At 37.4% G+C, this 17,511-nt stretch overlaps 1 protein-coding gene across 8 annotated transcripts in view; it reads right to left on the bottom strand.

Moving 5' to 3' along the window:
• Positions 1 to 17,511, bottom strand: part of map7d1a (MAP7 domain containing 1a) — a 39,657-nt gene continuing 22,146 nt past the window's right edge. For 3 of the 8 annotated variants that reach the window (XM_052578518.1, XM_052578526.1, XM_052578525.1), the window contains exons 3-19: positions 17,292 to 17,360; positions 16,438 to 16,458; positions 13,329 to 13,492; positions 12,878 to 12,989; positions 11,654 to 11,758; positions 9,814 to 9,936; positions 9,529 to 9,668; positions 9,034 to 9,155; positions 8,540 to 8,778; positions 8,103 to 8,385; positions 6,914 to 7,094; positions 5,508 to 5,612; positions 4,008 to 4,058; positions 3,827 to 3,887; positions 2,346 to 2,400; positions 1,986 to 2,209; positions 1 to 545 (exon numbers count right to left, since the gene is read on the bottom strand). In XM_052578518.1, coding sequence (XP_052434478.1) covers positions 535 to 545; positions 1,986 to 2,209; positions 2,346 to 2,400; positions 3,827 to 3,887; positions 4,008 to 4,058; positions 5,508 to 5,612; positions 6,914 to 7,094; positions 8,103 to 8,385; positions 8,540 to 8,778; positions 9,034 to 9,155; positions 9,529 to 9,668; positions 9,814 to 9,936; positions 11,654 to 11,758; positions 12,878 to 12,989; positions 13,329 to 13,492; positions 16,438 to 16,458; positions 17,292 to 17,360 — 2,066 coding nt within the window. In that variant the 3' untranslated portion in view covers positions 1 to 534. The remainder of the gene's footprint in view (positions 546 to 1,985; positions 2,210 to 2,345; positions 2,401 to 3,826; positions 3,888 to 4,007; positions 4,059 to 5,507; positions 5,613 to 6,913; positions 7,095 to 8,102; positions 8,386 to 8,539; positions 8,779 to 9,033; positions 9,156 to 9,528; positions 9,669 to 9,813; positions 9,937 to 11,653; positions 11,759 to 12,877; positions 12,990 to 13,328; positions 13,493 to 16,437; positions 16,459 to 17,291; positions 17,361 to 17,511) is intronic. The other 5 variants (XM_052578519.1, XM_052578521.1, XM_052578520.1 and 2 more) reach the window with 5 other exon arrangements.

The following is a 17,511-nucleotide window of genomic DNA, read 5'->3' as shown; positions in this document are numbered from 1 at the left end:
TCCCTTTCATTCGGTTTTATTCACAGACCGTCTCTTCCAATTTACATTTTTCACATACAACTGTACCCAGTAGTTACAATTCTCTTCAAGTTAAATAACTAAACATTGAAAAAATAAAACACCCAAAGCACTTCTGCGTTCATCCCATAATAGCATGATTAACAACAAGGATTATTGTTTGTCACAAGCCTTTTATAAAAACAAAAACAAACCTAAAAAACCTAACATTGTACTGTGGCGATCGGAAAGAGGAATGAATTGCTCTGCCAAAGCGTGTGAGTGTGTGAGGTCAGGGTCTTGATGAATGGTGACTCTGGTGTACGTTGGCGTCTAGCTCAGATTGATTGTTGTGTAGCTTCCTTGTAATTTCCATCAGAGGCTCTAATGGGGGGTTGCTCTGTACAGTCTAAACAGAAGACAGTTTTTGGGTTTGGCACAGGTCTCTTGCATGCTGTGCTTCTTTCCACCGGGTCCCTCGGGCAGATTGTGTCGAGGGACTCGCAGATTTAAGGCTTCGTCCATCAGTTTACGACCTCAGAGGACCTCTGGAGGAAGAATATGGCGATTAGATATGCAATAGTTTATTGTATTACAAGATTTAGATAATTAGCTTTTCATATATTAGGACACACTGCTTAGATACTCAAAAGATCATGAAGGGATTTTGTCCTGATTGTCTTTCAGCATCTTACGAAATGAGGAAGTGTCCTTTTTAAACGGTATTTTTTAATACCTGAATAATTAATAATTATACAAAACTTTTACATTTTTAATTCATTATTTAGACATGCTACTGATCAAAAGCTTGTTAGTTGTTTCATTTTTATTTTACTTTTATTCTGGAAAATTGCTTTTATTTGATCAAAAGAGATATTTAAAAAAATCTAAGAATCTTGAAAAAATGTATCACAGTTACCACAAAACAATTAAGTAGCACAAAGGTTTTCAACATTGATCATGTGACACTGAGGTAATGTCTGCTGATGATCCCAGAAATAAATTACATTTAAAAATAGATCCCAACATTTTTTTTTATTATTATAATATTTCACAATATTACAGTTTTTACTGTATTTTTTATCAAATATGTTTAAACTTTGTGTTAAACCTAAACAGTTAAACTTAAAAAATTCTTTCAACATTTTAAAATCTTACTGACTCCAAACTTTTAAACAGAAATTACAGTTTCAAAATCAATAGCTCAGGAACTCATTCCTACTTTTAGCTGGCTGAAGTATCCATTTAAGTTAAATAAGCATATTTAAAACAACCCGGTACAACATGGTTTTTCCAGCGAGGTGCACAGAAAATAAGAGCTTTAGTCCTGAGAAAATGGTTGTTTCTATCTTCGCACTCACATGATCCGTCTATAATAATTCTCTACCTAACATGAGATGAGGGTTGCGCTCTAGATATAGCAAAGCAAAGATCCTGGATATCACTTGGGATTAAAGATGTACATCTCAGTTTACGAGAGCTGGCATGGCATGAGGTAAACCCCTTGTGTTTTCTTTGCGTATGATTAATGGCTGGAGGGCTGTCTGCAGGAGGACAGGTGGAGGTACGTGCCGAGGGGAGTGGCACCAAGTAATGCTGACCAGGCCGAGGGAAAGGGGGGTGAAGAGCTAAGCCAAGGGGTCCTGTTTCCAGTCTTGGGTGCCTGTGGGGCCGGATCAGGTCTTCATGACACCATTTCAGGAATGCATCTCAGTGCCAGGCTCTTCACCCCGTTACCCCTGCCTGACGCACCCGCAGGGCAACAGACGGCCACTATGACACCCGCACCTGAGACAACATTAACCCTCCAAGTGCAGCAATGTCATCAGAAAAATGATGACAATTACTCTTTCCCACCAAAATAAACTTTAATAATTAATAAGAACTGTTCAAATGTAATGGAAAATATGCAAACTGCCTCGGACTGATCACCAGTCACAGTCTAAGAAGCGACTGACACTGAACTATTAAAACTTCTCGATGCTCACCTGTCACATGCTGAGGCTTAATGGGCCCTGTTTTCTTAAGGAATGATTCTCCGCTCTCAAAGGCCATGATTGGCTCGTCGGGTCTGTCAATCTCGGATTTCTCCCGTCCGTTGTTGTGATTGGACAGCTGAATGATCTCTTCGAAGGGAGACGCCTCCCCTTTTGCTGACAGGCCATTCTCGTGTTTGGAAGGCTGAACGCCATTCACCACAAGAACGGACAGACTGCAAAAGAAAACAGATGGTTTAAACCACTACAAATGTTAAATAAAGCAGAGTTTGCATCCCATGTGTTCAAGAAAACAAGACTGTCACCTCTGGGTAAACTGACAGGATATAGAAACGCAAACACAGCACTTACCTTTCATTCACACCATCTTGTTTCAAAGCCGTGCTTGGCTGGTAGTCAGCAGCTGCTAGCAAAAGACAGAATGTCATGCTAATAGTTTCTTAAAATGCCAATCTTGTTTGCTTTAGCGTACCTTTGCCAGATGGTTGTACAATTGACAGAATAAACATTTCAGCAGTTCATCTGGAATCGTTTTCCCGGATTCCCAGTTCTCATTGTATTTACAACAGCTAGTTAATAAATAATAGATAATAGGAGTTTGCTTTGAAAATGTCCTTTTGTATTTTAATTTACACTACCGCTACATGTTTCCAATTTTGATTATAATATGAATTGTTTCTTAAACACAAAATCAGCATATTAGATTTCTGAAGGATCATGTGGCACTGAAAATTCAGCTTTGTCATCACAGGAATAAATTACACTTTAAAAACAATATTACCGTATTTTCTGGACTATAAGTCACACTTTTTTTCATAGCTTGGCTGGTCCTGCGACTTATAGTCAGGTGCGACTTATTTTATCAAAATTAATTTGACATGAACCAAGAGAAATGAACTAAGAGAAAAACATTACCGTCTACAGCCGACAGAGGGCGCTCTATGCTGCTCAGTGCTCCTGTAGTCTTCACTGAAAACATAGAGTGCCCTCTCGCGGCTGGAGACGGTAATGTTTTCTCTTGGTTCTAAATGAATGTGACTTATAGTCCAGTGCGACTTATATATGTTTTTTTCCTCATCATGACATATTTTTGGACTGATGCAACTTATACTCAGGTGCGACTTATAGTCCGAAAAATACGGTAATATAAATAAATTTTAATCTATTTTTGATCAAATATTAATTTGAATGATTGTGTACGTATTTCTAGTGGCTAAAGTGAATAATATCAGCATTTGGGGAAAGTAGACTTGATAGTCATTCATCCAGTTGGGAAAAAAGCTACTGAGTGTCAAAGCTCAGTAAATAGACGGTGATGGATTCACCATACCCCTGTGCCAAATTTCATACTCTATTACAGAAGCACTGGTTTTGAACGGCAACAGGGATTCGACATGACGCAAGTAACAAGCCGTAGTGTGCACACAGTTTTGCACGCTATTCCCTCTCTGGCTGACTGCATGGAGCTACAAATCCATCTCCTAACCTTGAGGAAATATTGCAGATATAAGCCTAATCTTGAAAAAGGGAGGTTTTGAAAGGGGTGTGGATGAGGGAACCTTTATTTATGCTTTTCCTAACAAGGGAAAATGATTTTGAAAGTTAGCTCCAAAGAAATAAAAACGGTACTATGACAGAGCCAGGGAAAACATTATGTGGGACTGACGTAAATGGGCTGTTTCTGATTCAAAGAGATCTAAATAGAAATGTTCAAACAGTCCTGAACAAAGCACCGAATGCCAAATCCAACTAAAGATTGTTTGTAAGTAGTGACATGAACACAATTTATACAAAGATTTTTAAACCAACTTAATTTTAAACTAACGTCATACCTTTATTCATCTCAGAATCTGAGGCTTTTCCATTGACTTGAGATGGAGATTTTGTGTCTTTCTGCATGAAGGAAAGAAAAGAAAAAAGCACAATTAGATTCAGAGCTCTTGAACCACAAGGGGAAATTGGAGCCTTGCTACTGCCGCAGTGAGGCCGTTTTAACTGAGAACGGCGCTGTACCTTGTCTGCTGCATCTGTTTTGCGTGTTCTTTTCATAATCTCCTCCAGACGCTAAAAACAATGCACAGAAGAGACAGAAGTAAAGCATGGACAATTTTTCAAATTTAAACCTGGAAATAAAAAATGTGAACATTGTTTTAACCCAAAGGAAACATTACGACATAAAATGAAGAAGAAATATTTTAGATTCTGTACTATTTATAGGTTACTATCAAGTAAGCAAGCATTGTGACATTGATCTAGTAACTTGATCATGAAGTACAAGATATTTTTTGGATCGTTTCTGTATCATTATGCAGAACATGGTCATCATTTTTCACACAAACATGTGAAGTTAATTTAATATGTAATATTTAATACTTTGTTAATGTATATGTCTGTCTATATGTAGCACCTTATTCCTGTGAGGCAAGACATTTTGTTCTTGTGTATGTCTCCACATTTGAGAGAACGACAAGAGTTTCTGTTTCATATTAATTTTTCAAGTCAACTTTTCACTCTTGTTCATGATAATGCTATTAGTAAAGAAAAATAATGTATTCATCACAGATTCATTTTATTTTATTTCATTTTTCACATAATTTTGTTTTATTTCAACAACATTATTCTCAATTCCAAATTTCTCTGGTCCTCTGTTTCTCTTTTTGTATGTATTCTTAATTAATTTTTTTTTTATTAAATTAGAAAACAAAATAATTTAATTTAATTTAATTATTCCACATTATTCCCAATTCCAAAAGGTGATTTTCACTTTTATCAATAGACATCTGTCTGGTTACATATCTTTCAAAGTTTAAAAATCAGAAACTGCCACTTGAAGCATTCTGAGACAGCGGCAGGTTTTTATTGATTTTGAAGAAATGCTATACTTGATTAATTGAATTTACAAAATTTAAGGTAAGTGGTTGCAATTAATTTATTTTAGCTACATTTAAATAAACAAATATAGCTAATAACTTTCAATGTAGCTAAAATAAATTTTTGCAACCATTTAAATTAAAATAATGTAATATCTTTGTTTCAGTGTCTAGAGTGTCAAGCACAGAGGACATTGTGTCTTCCAAAATCACACCATGAGCTGAGGACAGCTGGGTCGAGGCTCTAGCACAGCCCTGATAAACTGACTTGTAGCGGGACATAGTGTCCTGGTGGGGTAATAATACTGGGACAGCGTGGACGAGGCTAACCTCCATTAAACAGGTTCACAGAACAAGATCAGAAGGTGTATGTCAAAGTGTTTTATGACAGATGCATGAATCTTGAGAGCTCGGACTTCACCGTGATCCTACAGTCACCTTGAAAACATATTTTGCCTGAAAGCTACTGTGGGCATGTGTGACTTGTTAGGAGAGGAAATGAAAGGATTTTAATAGACTGCTGAGTTTTCAGTTTGTGAAGATATGCAAACAGTTCCCTGTAATGTGGATTTTAAAGATGCATGATGATTTCAAAATGACCTTATAGTGAGAAATCTAAATGTGAGGTGGAAAACCTTCTGACCTTCTTTCTTTCCAGCCTCTCCTGCTCCTCCTTCTGGAAGTGTTTCTCTCTCTCCAGTCGCTGTTTCTCGGCATCCTCTCGGGCCTTTGCTTCAGCCTCCTCCTTCTACAGATACAATGATCATATGATCAGATTCACACTGAACAACTTCCTCTGCAGTCATTCGTTCATCTCCAGCTGATGGCATTTTATCCAATGAATGAACTTATTATTTATTATTAGTGGTTGAGTTTCTTTAAAAAAATAAATAAATAAATAATAATAATTAAATAAATACCAGCTGTTGAAAGATTAACATAATATAACTAGAAAATTCTATGATAGCCATAGAAATTTCCTTGACTTTTTAATATCCCATTTCTCTCTATGGCTTCTCCAGGCATTGAATTAAAATCACTAAATGTCTTTATATTTCTTTTTTTTTTTCCATGATGTGGAAACTCTGATACCTACTTAATATCTATTTAAATCCCATTTTGAACACCAGGTGGAGGTAAAACCTCAAAAATGCTACTACGCTAAATGGCACTGTTAATAAAAATGCATTCCTAGAAGTAAGACCAGATTCATAAGAACCTGACATACTTGTGTAGCATCTTTTGTCTCATTATCCTAACAAATTGAGGATACAAGTGCATGCTCACATTTTACAGCATTTAATAGAAAACTTAGGTCATATAAGGATTAAACCCTAAAAACCCCCAAAGACCAGTGTTGTTACTGAGAAGTAAAATTAAAACTAATAAAAATATATTTTGGCAATTGAAATGAAGCTGAAAAAAAAAAATACATGAAATGCAAACTTAAAAATTTATAATATTAAATAAAATTATATATATATATATATATATATATATATATATATATATATATATATATATATATAGTAATTTTGTTATGAGTTTTATATGTGTGTGTGTGTGCACATGCGTGTGCTGCGTGACTGTCAGTATATGCATTTATACAGCTGGTCCCACTTTATATTAGGTGGCCTTAACTACTATGTACTTACATAAGAAAATAAGTACAATGTAATTATTGTGTTCATATTGTATTGTAAAACACTTTTGCTGCTATTGAGGTGGGATAGGGGTAAGGTTAGGGAGAGGGTTGGAGGTATGGGTAAGTTTAAGGGTGGGTTAAGGTGTAAAGTATGGGTCAACAGTGTAAATATAAATGTAATTACAGAAATTAAATACAGATGTAATTACATGTCGCTTTTTTTTTAAATATAAGTACAATGTAAAAACATGTATGTACACAATAAGTACATTGTACTAAATTATTAATTAAAATGTAAGTACATAGTAGTTAAGGCCACTTAATATAAAATGGGTCCATACAGCTTTTATTTGACAGAGTGCAGTGTGTTGCTAAGGATTCGGGGGAAATGCAGTGTTTCTGACCTGTTTCTGGAGGCGTTCGTTCTCTTCTTGTTCGATTTTGGCTCTTTCCTGTGCCTCCTTCTCGTCTTGCAGGCGTTGGGCCTCCTCTCTTAACCTCTCCTGCTCCGCCATGAGCCGAGCTTCCTCCTCCCTGCGCATCCTCTCCTCCGCCTCCTGTGCTAGCCTCTCCTCACGCTGAAGCCTGTGTGATGGAAGACAGTCAGTCATTGTAAACATGTAAGATCAAAAAGCCCCTAAACACTCAACTTTATGAATTATTGAAACAAAAGGGCATGGGAATGCAAGTGGACTTTGGTGTCCCTTGCAAAATTGATCATTTTGCTGTGGCTGGTAACATGCAACTTTAAATTTCAGATATTTTCCAAGCAAAAATAGATGGAGAGCATGAATCAGTGAATCTTTTTAGTCGTGACCAAAATATCCACACCCCTAGTTACCAGCGGCACTAGAGCATAAACAGAGTGGAACTCTCATTAAACTGTTGCCAAAGTCCCTTTTGGCTCATAAATGTGCTAAACTCATAAACTGTCACTGAGAACACCAGACGTCAACAGCTCCAACAGCTCCAACAGCACAGAGGCTATTCCTGGAGCACAGCCTGATGGAGCAGGACAAGCATACCGGGACGTGTGTTAGCTGAGGGGGAGTTTGGCTTTGACGGTAGGGAAACAAAGGGTCAAAAGTTTAAATTTTATAGAGATTACACTGTTATTCTTCTTTATTAGATGGATATAGAGGAATTGACAGATGGTGTGATAAAAGTGGAATAGGATCAGTGCATGTTGCAAACTGGACTCAAACCAGTGTTTCCAACATGAGGCTATCTGCTGCATTATGGAATTTGTGTTGAGGAATGGACAGTCCATTTAAATTTATGAAAATGTATTCAGTAGTGAGAACACCCAAAGAAGTGTCAATTGTAGGGGGAAATAATTCTATGGTAAGATTATATATATATAATTTTTTTTTATTTATTAAAATTACATTACAAAATAATAATATAAATAAAATACATTTAATTTAATAAAATGATAATAAATGAGTATATTTATTTATGTCTATATATCTGTATATATTATTATATATACACACACTGTATATACACAGACATTAAATAATTAAAATAAATAAATAAATAATAATTTTAAAAAATTATATATATGAATTAAATGTATATAAAATAGGTAACCTTTCTCTCTCCTGCTGTTCTCTACGTTCTTGCTCTTCCTTCTCTCTCTGTTCACGGGCCTGTCGTCTTTTTTCGGCCAGGATGCGGGTGGCTTCCTCTGGGTTATTGGTGCCAGCCATGGGTTTGCCAGGAGAAGGAGCTGGAGAAGCCACCTGTGGGAGAGCAGGGACAACAGAGGACTCCTCGGGGACAGAGGGCGTAGAAACTGTCAAGACTGGTGCACTTGTAACAGGAGGCGCTTCCGGAACAGATGACAGGACAATGGCGGGGACAGGAGACGAGGCTGGAGAAAACACAGAAAAACGAAGTGGGGAAAAAATGAGGACTGGAGGGAAGGGAAAAAAAGTGTAAAATGACAAACTTGCATGTTTTAATGGAAAAACTCTTGTTAAAAGAGAATCATGTGACAACACCACAATCTTCATCACCACCCTTACTCTTCGGTTCTTCAGGCGTTGCAGGCCTGCGGGTCTCTTTGACCCTCTCTATAGTGACAGGCGAGGCAGTGCGAGTCTCCACGCGGGCAGGGGTCCTGGCCCTCTTGGGTCTGGCTTTAGGAGTGCTTGGACTCGCTCGAGCTGAGGGAGGTTTGGGAGATACTGCAGGACTAGGGGAGGACGCACGGCCTTTAGGCGTCACAGGAGATGCAGTTCTCAGTTTGGAGACTGGACTCGGACTATAAACATGAAAAGAAACTCAATTTAATGGGTAAGCTGGAAAAATGTATTATACAACATGTTTTTTTTTTGTTTGTTTTTTTCTTCTTCACACCATTCCAGCCTATATGGCTATATTCATGGCCAGAACCAGTTAATCCATACACAAGTCGGTCTTTCACACAAGTTGGGGTATGTAACTATCTATTCATCCATCCCATTGGTGACTAAAACTAATCCAACTAAGTTAAATTGATAGATTGCAGTCATCTTACCTGGACTCTATCCTGGTTTTCATTGAAGGCATGGACTGTCTCTTCTTCAGCACCTTCTCTTTGGTGATAGTACTCTTCTCCTTTTCATTTTCTCTCTCCTTTTCTTTCTTATCCTTCCTCATCTTCAAAACAGATGCGGGGAAATAAAAACTGTGACTCAAAAGCATGTGTAAGTTTTTGTGACCTCTAAATTTTAATTTCTCATTTGATCAGATGATATTTCACTTACAGTACCTGCTGTTTATTTTTTGGTTCAAAAGTGAATTATTGTTATAATGGCCACTTTAATAATATTAATGATTACATTAACAAGGCCACAATAACATGTTTCATAATGAAGATTAGTGCTGTACGGGTACATGAGACAGGTTGGAAATCAAGACTTGGATATATGGATTCATGGACGTGTGGATGAATGATGAATTTCTCACCTCCTCTTATATCACAGCAAAACATGATATAACAGGCAGGAGAGATGGAGTATAAATGACTCACAGGTGTGGAGTCTCGTCTCCGCTGGGCGATATCGGGCGTGCTGGTGGTGACCCTCCAGCGCTCAGAGCAGCGGTGATGTGGCCGGTGAGCACACGATGAAAGAGGACTGGCAGACGCTGAGCGCGGACACAACGGAGACTCTGCATGAAAGACAACACATTTACATCCCAATTTGCAGAATATAGAAATGAAAAAGGTCATGCTGTTTTTTTATTTGCACAGGCCCTGAAAATAGAAGAATACTGCAAATTAGCGTTTAAAAAGACTTTGCTAAACGTCACTCACGGCCATCTCTGGAGTTGTTCAGCACGCTGGCAGCACTGCGACTACGAGCCAAGAAAGAGAGAGTGGGCGTCATCAGCCGGTCCACAATGCTGCTCTCCCAGGGACTCAGCTGCATACTACGAGCTGCAAGATTCAAAATGAGTTCCTATTCAAATAAAACATGCAACAACCCTTTCCCAACACACAACAGTTGCGATATTATTGATTTTTATAATGATACAATCATGGCAATGACAAACAACTGTGTTTGTCTCCCTTGATGATTTTGAGGATGAGGATTTCATAACACTGCCACATGCTAGAAAAGCCAGTAAAAGTAACCAGTAAACTCAAAAAAAAAATATTTTGTGAGAATTAACTCAAGTTTGAAACAAACTGAAAGAACAATTCATCCAAACATTAGAATTCTGCAATTTATTCACCCTAATGTTGCGGCAAACCAGTGTCATATGGACATTATTTATGGTGGTTTGCCACTATGAACTGTGTGAAGATTCATCAAAATATCAGATGTTGTGTTTATCTGAAGAGAGAACGTCATACACGTTTGCAACAAGTAAATGAACGTAGAATTTTTCATTTTTGGGGTGAACTATAAACACAAAAAGGACTAAGAAACAAATGAAACGTTTATGTATATATAAAAAAACAACAACGAGAAAACACTACAATAAAACTTTACACTTACCAAAAATAAACATCATTGCTAATTCTGAGAAACGGTTCACATTCTCAACAGTTATTTTAAGAAATATTTAGATTTAATTTTTAAATGAATTTTCAGCTTAATTTAAGATTTTTGGTTTATTTTTAGTAAATATTTTTATTTGTGTTTATCTCTCTATTTTTTTTTATTACATTTTCATCTATTATATTTATTTTAGTTTTAGCTGTTTTAATATTACAAATTATACTACACAAAAATGTGAAATAACCCTACAATAACCCTAATTTTAAATCATGTGATTTTTCAAGAGAAAATAAAAAGGGGAAACAAGAAAAAGCCACAGGTAAATGCATGGTAAGATGCGAAAAGCAACAGCAAAAGAACAATAAGGTGGTAGAGAGGCATTTAAAAAGAGATCGAGAGAGATATTGCTCATAGCTCAACATTCATCAGCACTCTGCAGTAAAGTCTCTGCTCATGGAAAACTTCCCAGACTCGATTAGCTGTCTCAGCACTAAGCATGAACTCTACTTTCTGCTCTACTCCATCTGTTGTTTTAGGGTGCACTCAAAAATAGAGTGTGCTCTACTTACAACAAGTTTTTATGACCTCAGTACAACCAATAATATAAGCAAAAAAATAAAAACATAATATTGATCAAACAGACAAGCATTTGGACACTTAGAAAAGAGTTCTATGTTCTAAAAAAATTCTAGCATATATTTTTTATTCTGTAAAATTAATACATTTTAAGCGTGGTGTAAGTGTCGAAATACTTTCTGGGACCAATGTATCATCATGCATCATATGCAGGTGAAGGTATGGTGAAGTTAGGCAGGTATTCACCTTTAAAGAAGTTACAACAAGAAAAAAGGAACGAGGAACAAAGAAAACCACCACCAACAATAACAAAACAAAAACAGAACACCGCTGAGGACGGGTGACGGTGAAAGGCGATGAAGATTTAAAAATTCAAATTCGGTCGAACTGAAGACACTGACGAAGAGACGGTTTGGAAGGAGGGAATGACTGAATGATCACGGAGGACGAGCAGGTGATTGGTCTCAAGGGGGAAATCAAAGGTAGCGGGATAAAATGGAAACCCATAATTATGTGAAGGGAGGAGCCTGTGACGACGTGAGGGAGGGGCTAGATCCGGAGGCGTGTCCTTACTTCTGCTTGGGGACATCCAGAGAGTGGCAGAAGATTTGGAGAGCCGCTTGTTTACGACTGAATCCACATGTTTGGGCAGGTTGACCGCTGATATTGAGCATCTGCCTGTAAAATCCAGAGAACACCGCATACACAATGCTGAGGGGATCGCTGAGGCAGATCGATGGGGGGCAGTCAAAAATGAACCCACTAATCCCTTAAACAAACAAAACAGCCACTGATATATAGGACAAGTAAATATATATGTCAAAATATACCGTAAAACTACTTTTTGAGCAGCCAAAGATGGTTATATGTATCCTGGATAACCACTGTAATGTTTGCAGTGTCTGAATATTAACTCAGCTGCTATTTTTATTGAGTTCGGCTGCTCAAAGTTCATTTTCACAGAGTCTACAGACTTTATAATGGGGTCACCGCATCTACTTCGCCTCTTAAGGCACCATCAGAGACTGCAATGACTGTGCACAACTTCTGGGAGGGGAAAAACTAAATTAAGTCAGTTATAAAGTAAGATCCTTGGAGAAACAGCATTGGTTAGCCTATAAATTGAGGTCTTGAGTCCTGGGGGAAGTGCTAGAAAGCTCCAATGAAATTCATTGCCCTATTTCCAAGCATTGTCAGTAAGCTATTCTCACCTTCTGTCATATACGGACCCATAAAATACACACGTAACTGAAGATTATGAAGATGTTTCTCTTCATTGTTTTGAGTTTTTGTACATTTTCACTATTTAAGGGATAACAGGCCTAATTTCTTAACAGAAAATCTAAACGAGGGACATGTGCACCTTCTGAGAGATTCCTGTGGGGCACAAAACTCATTGAAACTTATGCTACGGAAAGATACTGTGGTAAAAATGGAAAAGCATTTGCAGATCTCAGTTAGTATTTGCATTTGCCTAGGTGTACATTAAAGTCCCTATAATCCCCAGAAGCAAAGCAACTGATCTCTTTATTATTAACATATTAGTAAAGAGTGTTTAGTCTGGCTTGAGCAAAAGGGCTTGAGTGAGGGTTTTTTTGCAACATATAAGAAACTATATAATGTGAAAAGTCTTGAGAAACTAGACAACCTGAAACCTTTCCTTAATATGGAAACGGAAAACAGACATTCTCTTTTTGATGTGTATTCCTGAGCACTTTATAGGGTAAAATGTGCAAAAACAACAAAAAGAGAGAGAATTATTTTATTTGCATCATTCTTTTTTTTTATGTAACTCACTCTGGCTTTGGCTGGAGTTACCGCTCAATCCTCCGGCCCAGGACCATCTCTGCTGCCGAATCTCTGCCCATGTCTTCTTAACAGACCTCTGGATGGCCGCCTCATACCGCTCCTAAGCAATAAATAAACAAATGCCAATATAATGTCATTTTAAAATGCAAAATAAGTGCATCAAACAATTTATATTGCACATTTAGATGTATTGGGCAGTGGGCACCAGGAGGAACAAAGTAGATGGTATTGATCTTTCAAGGGGGCAAACTCAGATCCCAGTTTGCTCCAGTTTCACAGATAAACAACACATCTAGCATTACTCTGAGAGCTGAAAAGGGAACACAATGCCTGGCACGTTGGTAAAAACCTCACGGACTCAGATCCTCAAAGAGTGTAAATTAGAAGAACAGGTTGTGCCATGTGGGTTTGCAGTGAATGAACACCACTCCTCTCTCACCTTGTTCTTCTCAAGTTTCTGTCTCTGTCTCTCCTCCAGCTCTGTGCGGCGCCTCTCTGCTTTCAGCCGCTGCTCTTCCAGCTTCCTCCTCCGCTCCTCCAGCTGCTGTTCCCGCACCTGCCGTGCCCGTTCCTCCTTCTCCAGCCACTGAGACTTTTTAGCAGCTACATGATACAGAGGAAGAGCCTGTTAGCTACCAGAAACCAGGCCAGCATGTTGACCTTCAGTTTTCAGTGTTTGAACAGAATTCAGACACCCATCATTCAATACACTGCCAATTCCTTATGCATGCGGTTCAAGTATTAGATATTTGATCACACGTTTTTGGCACCCAATAAGAGTGAAGCCTTCTCAGGTCCATATTACCATATTAAATTGAACTGATTTTCTGGGATCTGAATGATGCAAGGGTGAGAAAATGAAAGAATTTTTATTTTTGGATGAACTATCATTTTAACATAGACTACCATTCAAACGTTTGGGGACGGTAAGATTTTTTTATTTTTCTGAAAGAAGTCTCTTCTGATCACCAAGCTTGCATTTATTTGATCAAAAATACCGTAAAAATAGCACTATTGTAAAATATTACAACTCAAAATATATTTTTTCTATTTTAAATTATTTAAAAAAGGCATTTATTCCTCTACTGACAAATCATTGTAATATGCTGGTTTCTTAAAAAAAAAAAACTTAATATTACCAATGTTGAAAACAGTGGTAATTAGGGGTTCACTGATATTTATCAGCCGTTTTTTACTTATTTTAAAGAAATTGGCATTTCAGAAATGGCATGAAAATGGACGATACAATGGTTTATTAATGAACCGCATGGAGACAACGAGTTGCATGTCGGTTGCATAATCTAACGTTTTTCTCTGGGCAAAATAATTATACTTGCCAAAACAAAATCTGTACAAAATATAATTTGTCAGACGGAATAGTATGGCCATATTAAGCCCTGCTTTATGCAGTCGAGCAATATCGGAATCGGAATTGTCCAATAGTTGGTTAAAATCGGTATTGGTAAATTCGGTAAATTCATTTACAAAAGCTGTCAGAGTATGTTTATTAAACATTCAGCTTTTTGTCTCAATAAACAGCATATTTCATATCCTAGTCATGTACAACTTAATAAAATATATCAAAATCTGAATTTGTTTCACATTTGTTTTGTGTCTTAAGCATATAAGAATCCTTTTGGGATATGTGGGTTTGAAACATTCATGAAATGCAACAGTTTTCTAATTATGGTATAGTCATAAAATGACAATGGCGTGACTTCAAGCAAACACAAATGCAACCATTGCAGGGACACTAATATGTTCCACTTTACACCATATAGATGCTGTCTAGAATGAAAAGAAAAGCAACATTGACATTAAAGCTAGCAAAATCAAGCTGTACATTAACAGTTGGGCCTAAATATGTCGATTCAGAATAAATACTACCTGCTTTTAGAGTATAAAAAGTGCTGAACAAATCATTAATGTGCAATATCTACTGTAACAGTGCAATAAAGAGTGAAAGCAATGCTTGACATGAAAAGACACTCCACTGGGAGCCTTCATCTCTTCTGAGGCTGGAGGTTTTGAGTCTTTTCTCTGAACTCCACAGTTATAAAAGAGAGTGAGAGTGCCTGAGAGTGCCCAGGTGACGCTCTTCATCAAACTTTCATAACCCTGCTGGCAGATAGATGAGCTGGAAGACGACCCACAGTCTGAGAGACTACACCACTTGTCCTACTCTGAACATCTGACTCACTTGCTGAACCCCACACAAATATTAAACATTAACGTGGAGGTCCATGGTGATGGTAGAAGAGATGTTTTGATGAGTTCGATTGACTATGGCCTGAACTGTTACTGTAGGTCTAGAGGACACACTTCACCCTTGTGTGACTGGAATGCAGCAGGATGTGTGTTTATCATAATTATATTCACATCAATCATGATTTATTCACAGTTCAGTCACTTCAAGACAGCAGCAGATGTTATTTCTGGGTCTAAACAGATCCTGCAGTTTGTAATTATGGGAAACTTATAAAACCCTGCTATGAAAACAAGCTTTCTGAAAAACATACACATGTGAAGGGAGGTTAAGCGGTCAAAAGTTCAAATTTGATGGACCTATGACCTATAACTGACCCCAATGCCAAGCATCATGAATGCAGTTTATTATGTTACTGTCATAAATAAATAATAAATTATGACCTACATGATGTTTTGACAGATTTACTGAAAAAAAAGTGCCCCCCCCCCCCAAAAAAAAAACAAAAAAACAAAAAATCAAAGTGTAAATTGGTAAATTGGTTGATTTTCACATTTCCATCCATTTATTAAGATACTGACAAGCCCCATCACGTTTGTTGTATGATATTTACTTGGAGTCAATTGTGAAAGCAAAGCATTAGAGTAAAATCAGGAGGACAGCTGACCCTGCTGGAAAAACACAGGTCATACTTCAAATCAAACATATGGTGTGGCCAATATGAGCCAAGTCACTGAGCAATCACCCCAATGAGCCTTTTTTTTATGAATCAATATTTGAATCAGGTTTGAATCAGTCTTATGACTGATTGATCTCCTGGAATTCATCTGAGCAGTTGCTGAATCAACTCACTTTCTGAACCATTCCTCATTACTAATAAACACTGGATTAAATTCTATAATATTCTAAAATAAACTAAATGAAATCTTTAAAACATTAAAATGTGTTACCATAAATAATCATTGTGTAGAAAACACAGAAACTCAACCAGGTCCTATTCAGCTTAGTCGAGGTGATCTACTAGCAATTGTTTTGGGTAAACCATCTTATCAACCACCTAAACCAGTTTGAACCAGCTAATGACCAGAAACTGCCAGCTTTGCCCAGTTATGTAGAAATGGTATTCATCATAAATTGGTTTAAGCATCATTTTCCAGCAAGGGAGTGTGACAACGGTGGCAGCATTTCACTCAAAATTAAGACACACAACAATCTGTCACTAATTAGGATTATGAGACACAATGGAAAAGGAAAGCAGCTCTACAAGAGAATGAGCATTTGACAGAGAAAGGGATGAAACGCACAAGTCACCAACACCACCGGAGACGGAGGAGTGGCTTACCTTGAGTCTGGCTACGCTGTTCTGGGGAGGGAAGGTGAGAAAGAAGACAAAAACATTGTGTCAATCATGCAAAGCACAGCAGCACAGCACAGCAATCTCCGCAGCCATAACAAGCACAGTGATATGACAAACAAACAAAACATGGAGCATGTGAGATAATTATAATTCTCTGAAGAGGAGAACATCTCTAAGTGCTGGTTTAGTAAAGACACAGAAGCAGTAAAACATCTAGAAGTTATTTCATAGTCATAATTGTTATAACTAGAGGAAAGGTTTATATTATTACTAATCAGGAGCCTATAAAACAGTAAAAGGGGCTTGTATGCAACCAAACCAAGTGTTTCCTGACATGCATTTGTCAAACAATATTCATATATAAAAATTAAAAACAAACATAATATACTGTTAAATACATGTTAATATACAATCATTAATATTAAATTATTATTATATAAATATCCAGCCATCTATTTTCAAAACTGATGTAGTGTCATCGTATTATCATTTTTTTTTATAATTATTAATAAATAAATATGTAAAAAATATTAATGCATATTAGTGTAAGAGAAAAACAGATGTGTGGGGGAGGGTGGGCTAAAATAAATAGCAAAAATGTCAACTGCATGCATATGCTTGTTAGTCTGAAATCTCAAATGTCACAAGGCCAAATTTCACACCTTTAACCAGTTAAAATCTATAAAAGCCACAGAAATCCTGCAGGTATTTCTTTCCAGCCTTTTGCACAAGCCTCAGGAGTTTGACGCATGAATGCCATGAAGTGTTTTTTGTCCAAACACATCTAGCCCCCTGACAGCAGGGGGTGCTGTCTCACTGTATTCCTTGTGTTGTCTTACCGAGATATTTGGCCCTCTCCTCCCTCCTCTCCTTCGCCTGTTTCTGCCGCTCATCCAACTTCATTCCATCTGAGAAAAGAGGCAGAATAAAATGTTTAGTTTTGATGAAACATGCCGACATTGCCACACTGTTGCTTCCTAAGTTCGTCTTTCTACCCACTAAAGCTCTCCTGGACAGCGATAAAGATAGAAACAGTCGGACAGAAGGGTGCCGGGAATG

The sequence above is a fragment of the Carassius gibelio genome, chromosome B16 (genome assembly GCF_023724105.1).
Source record: "Carassius gibelio isolate Cgi1373 ecotype wild population from Czech Republic chromosome B16, carGib1.2-hapl.c, whole genome shotgun sequence".
NCBI classification, from domain to species: domain Eukaryota; kingdom Metazoa; phylum Chordata; class Actinopteri; order Cypriniformes; family Cyprinidae; genus Carassius; species Carassius gibelio.
Note: the sequence above shows the minus strand (reverse complement) of the source record. Positions and strands in the feature narration are given on the sequence as shown.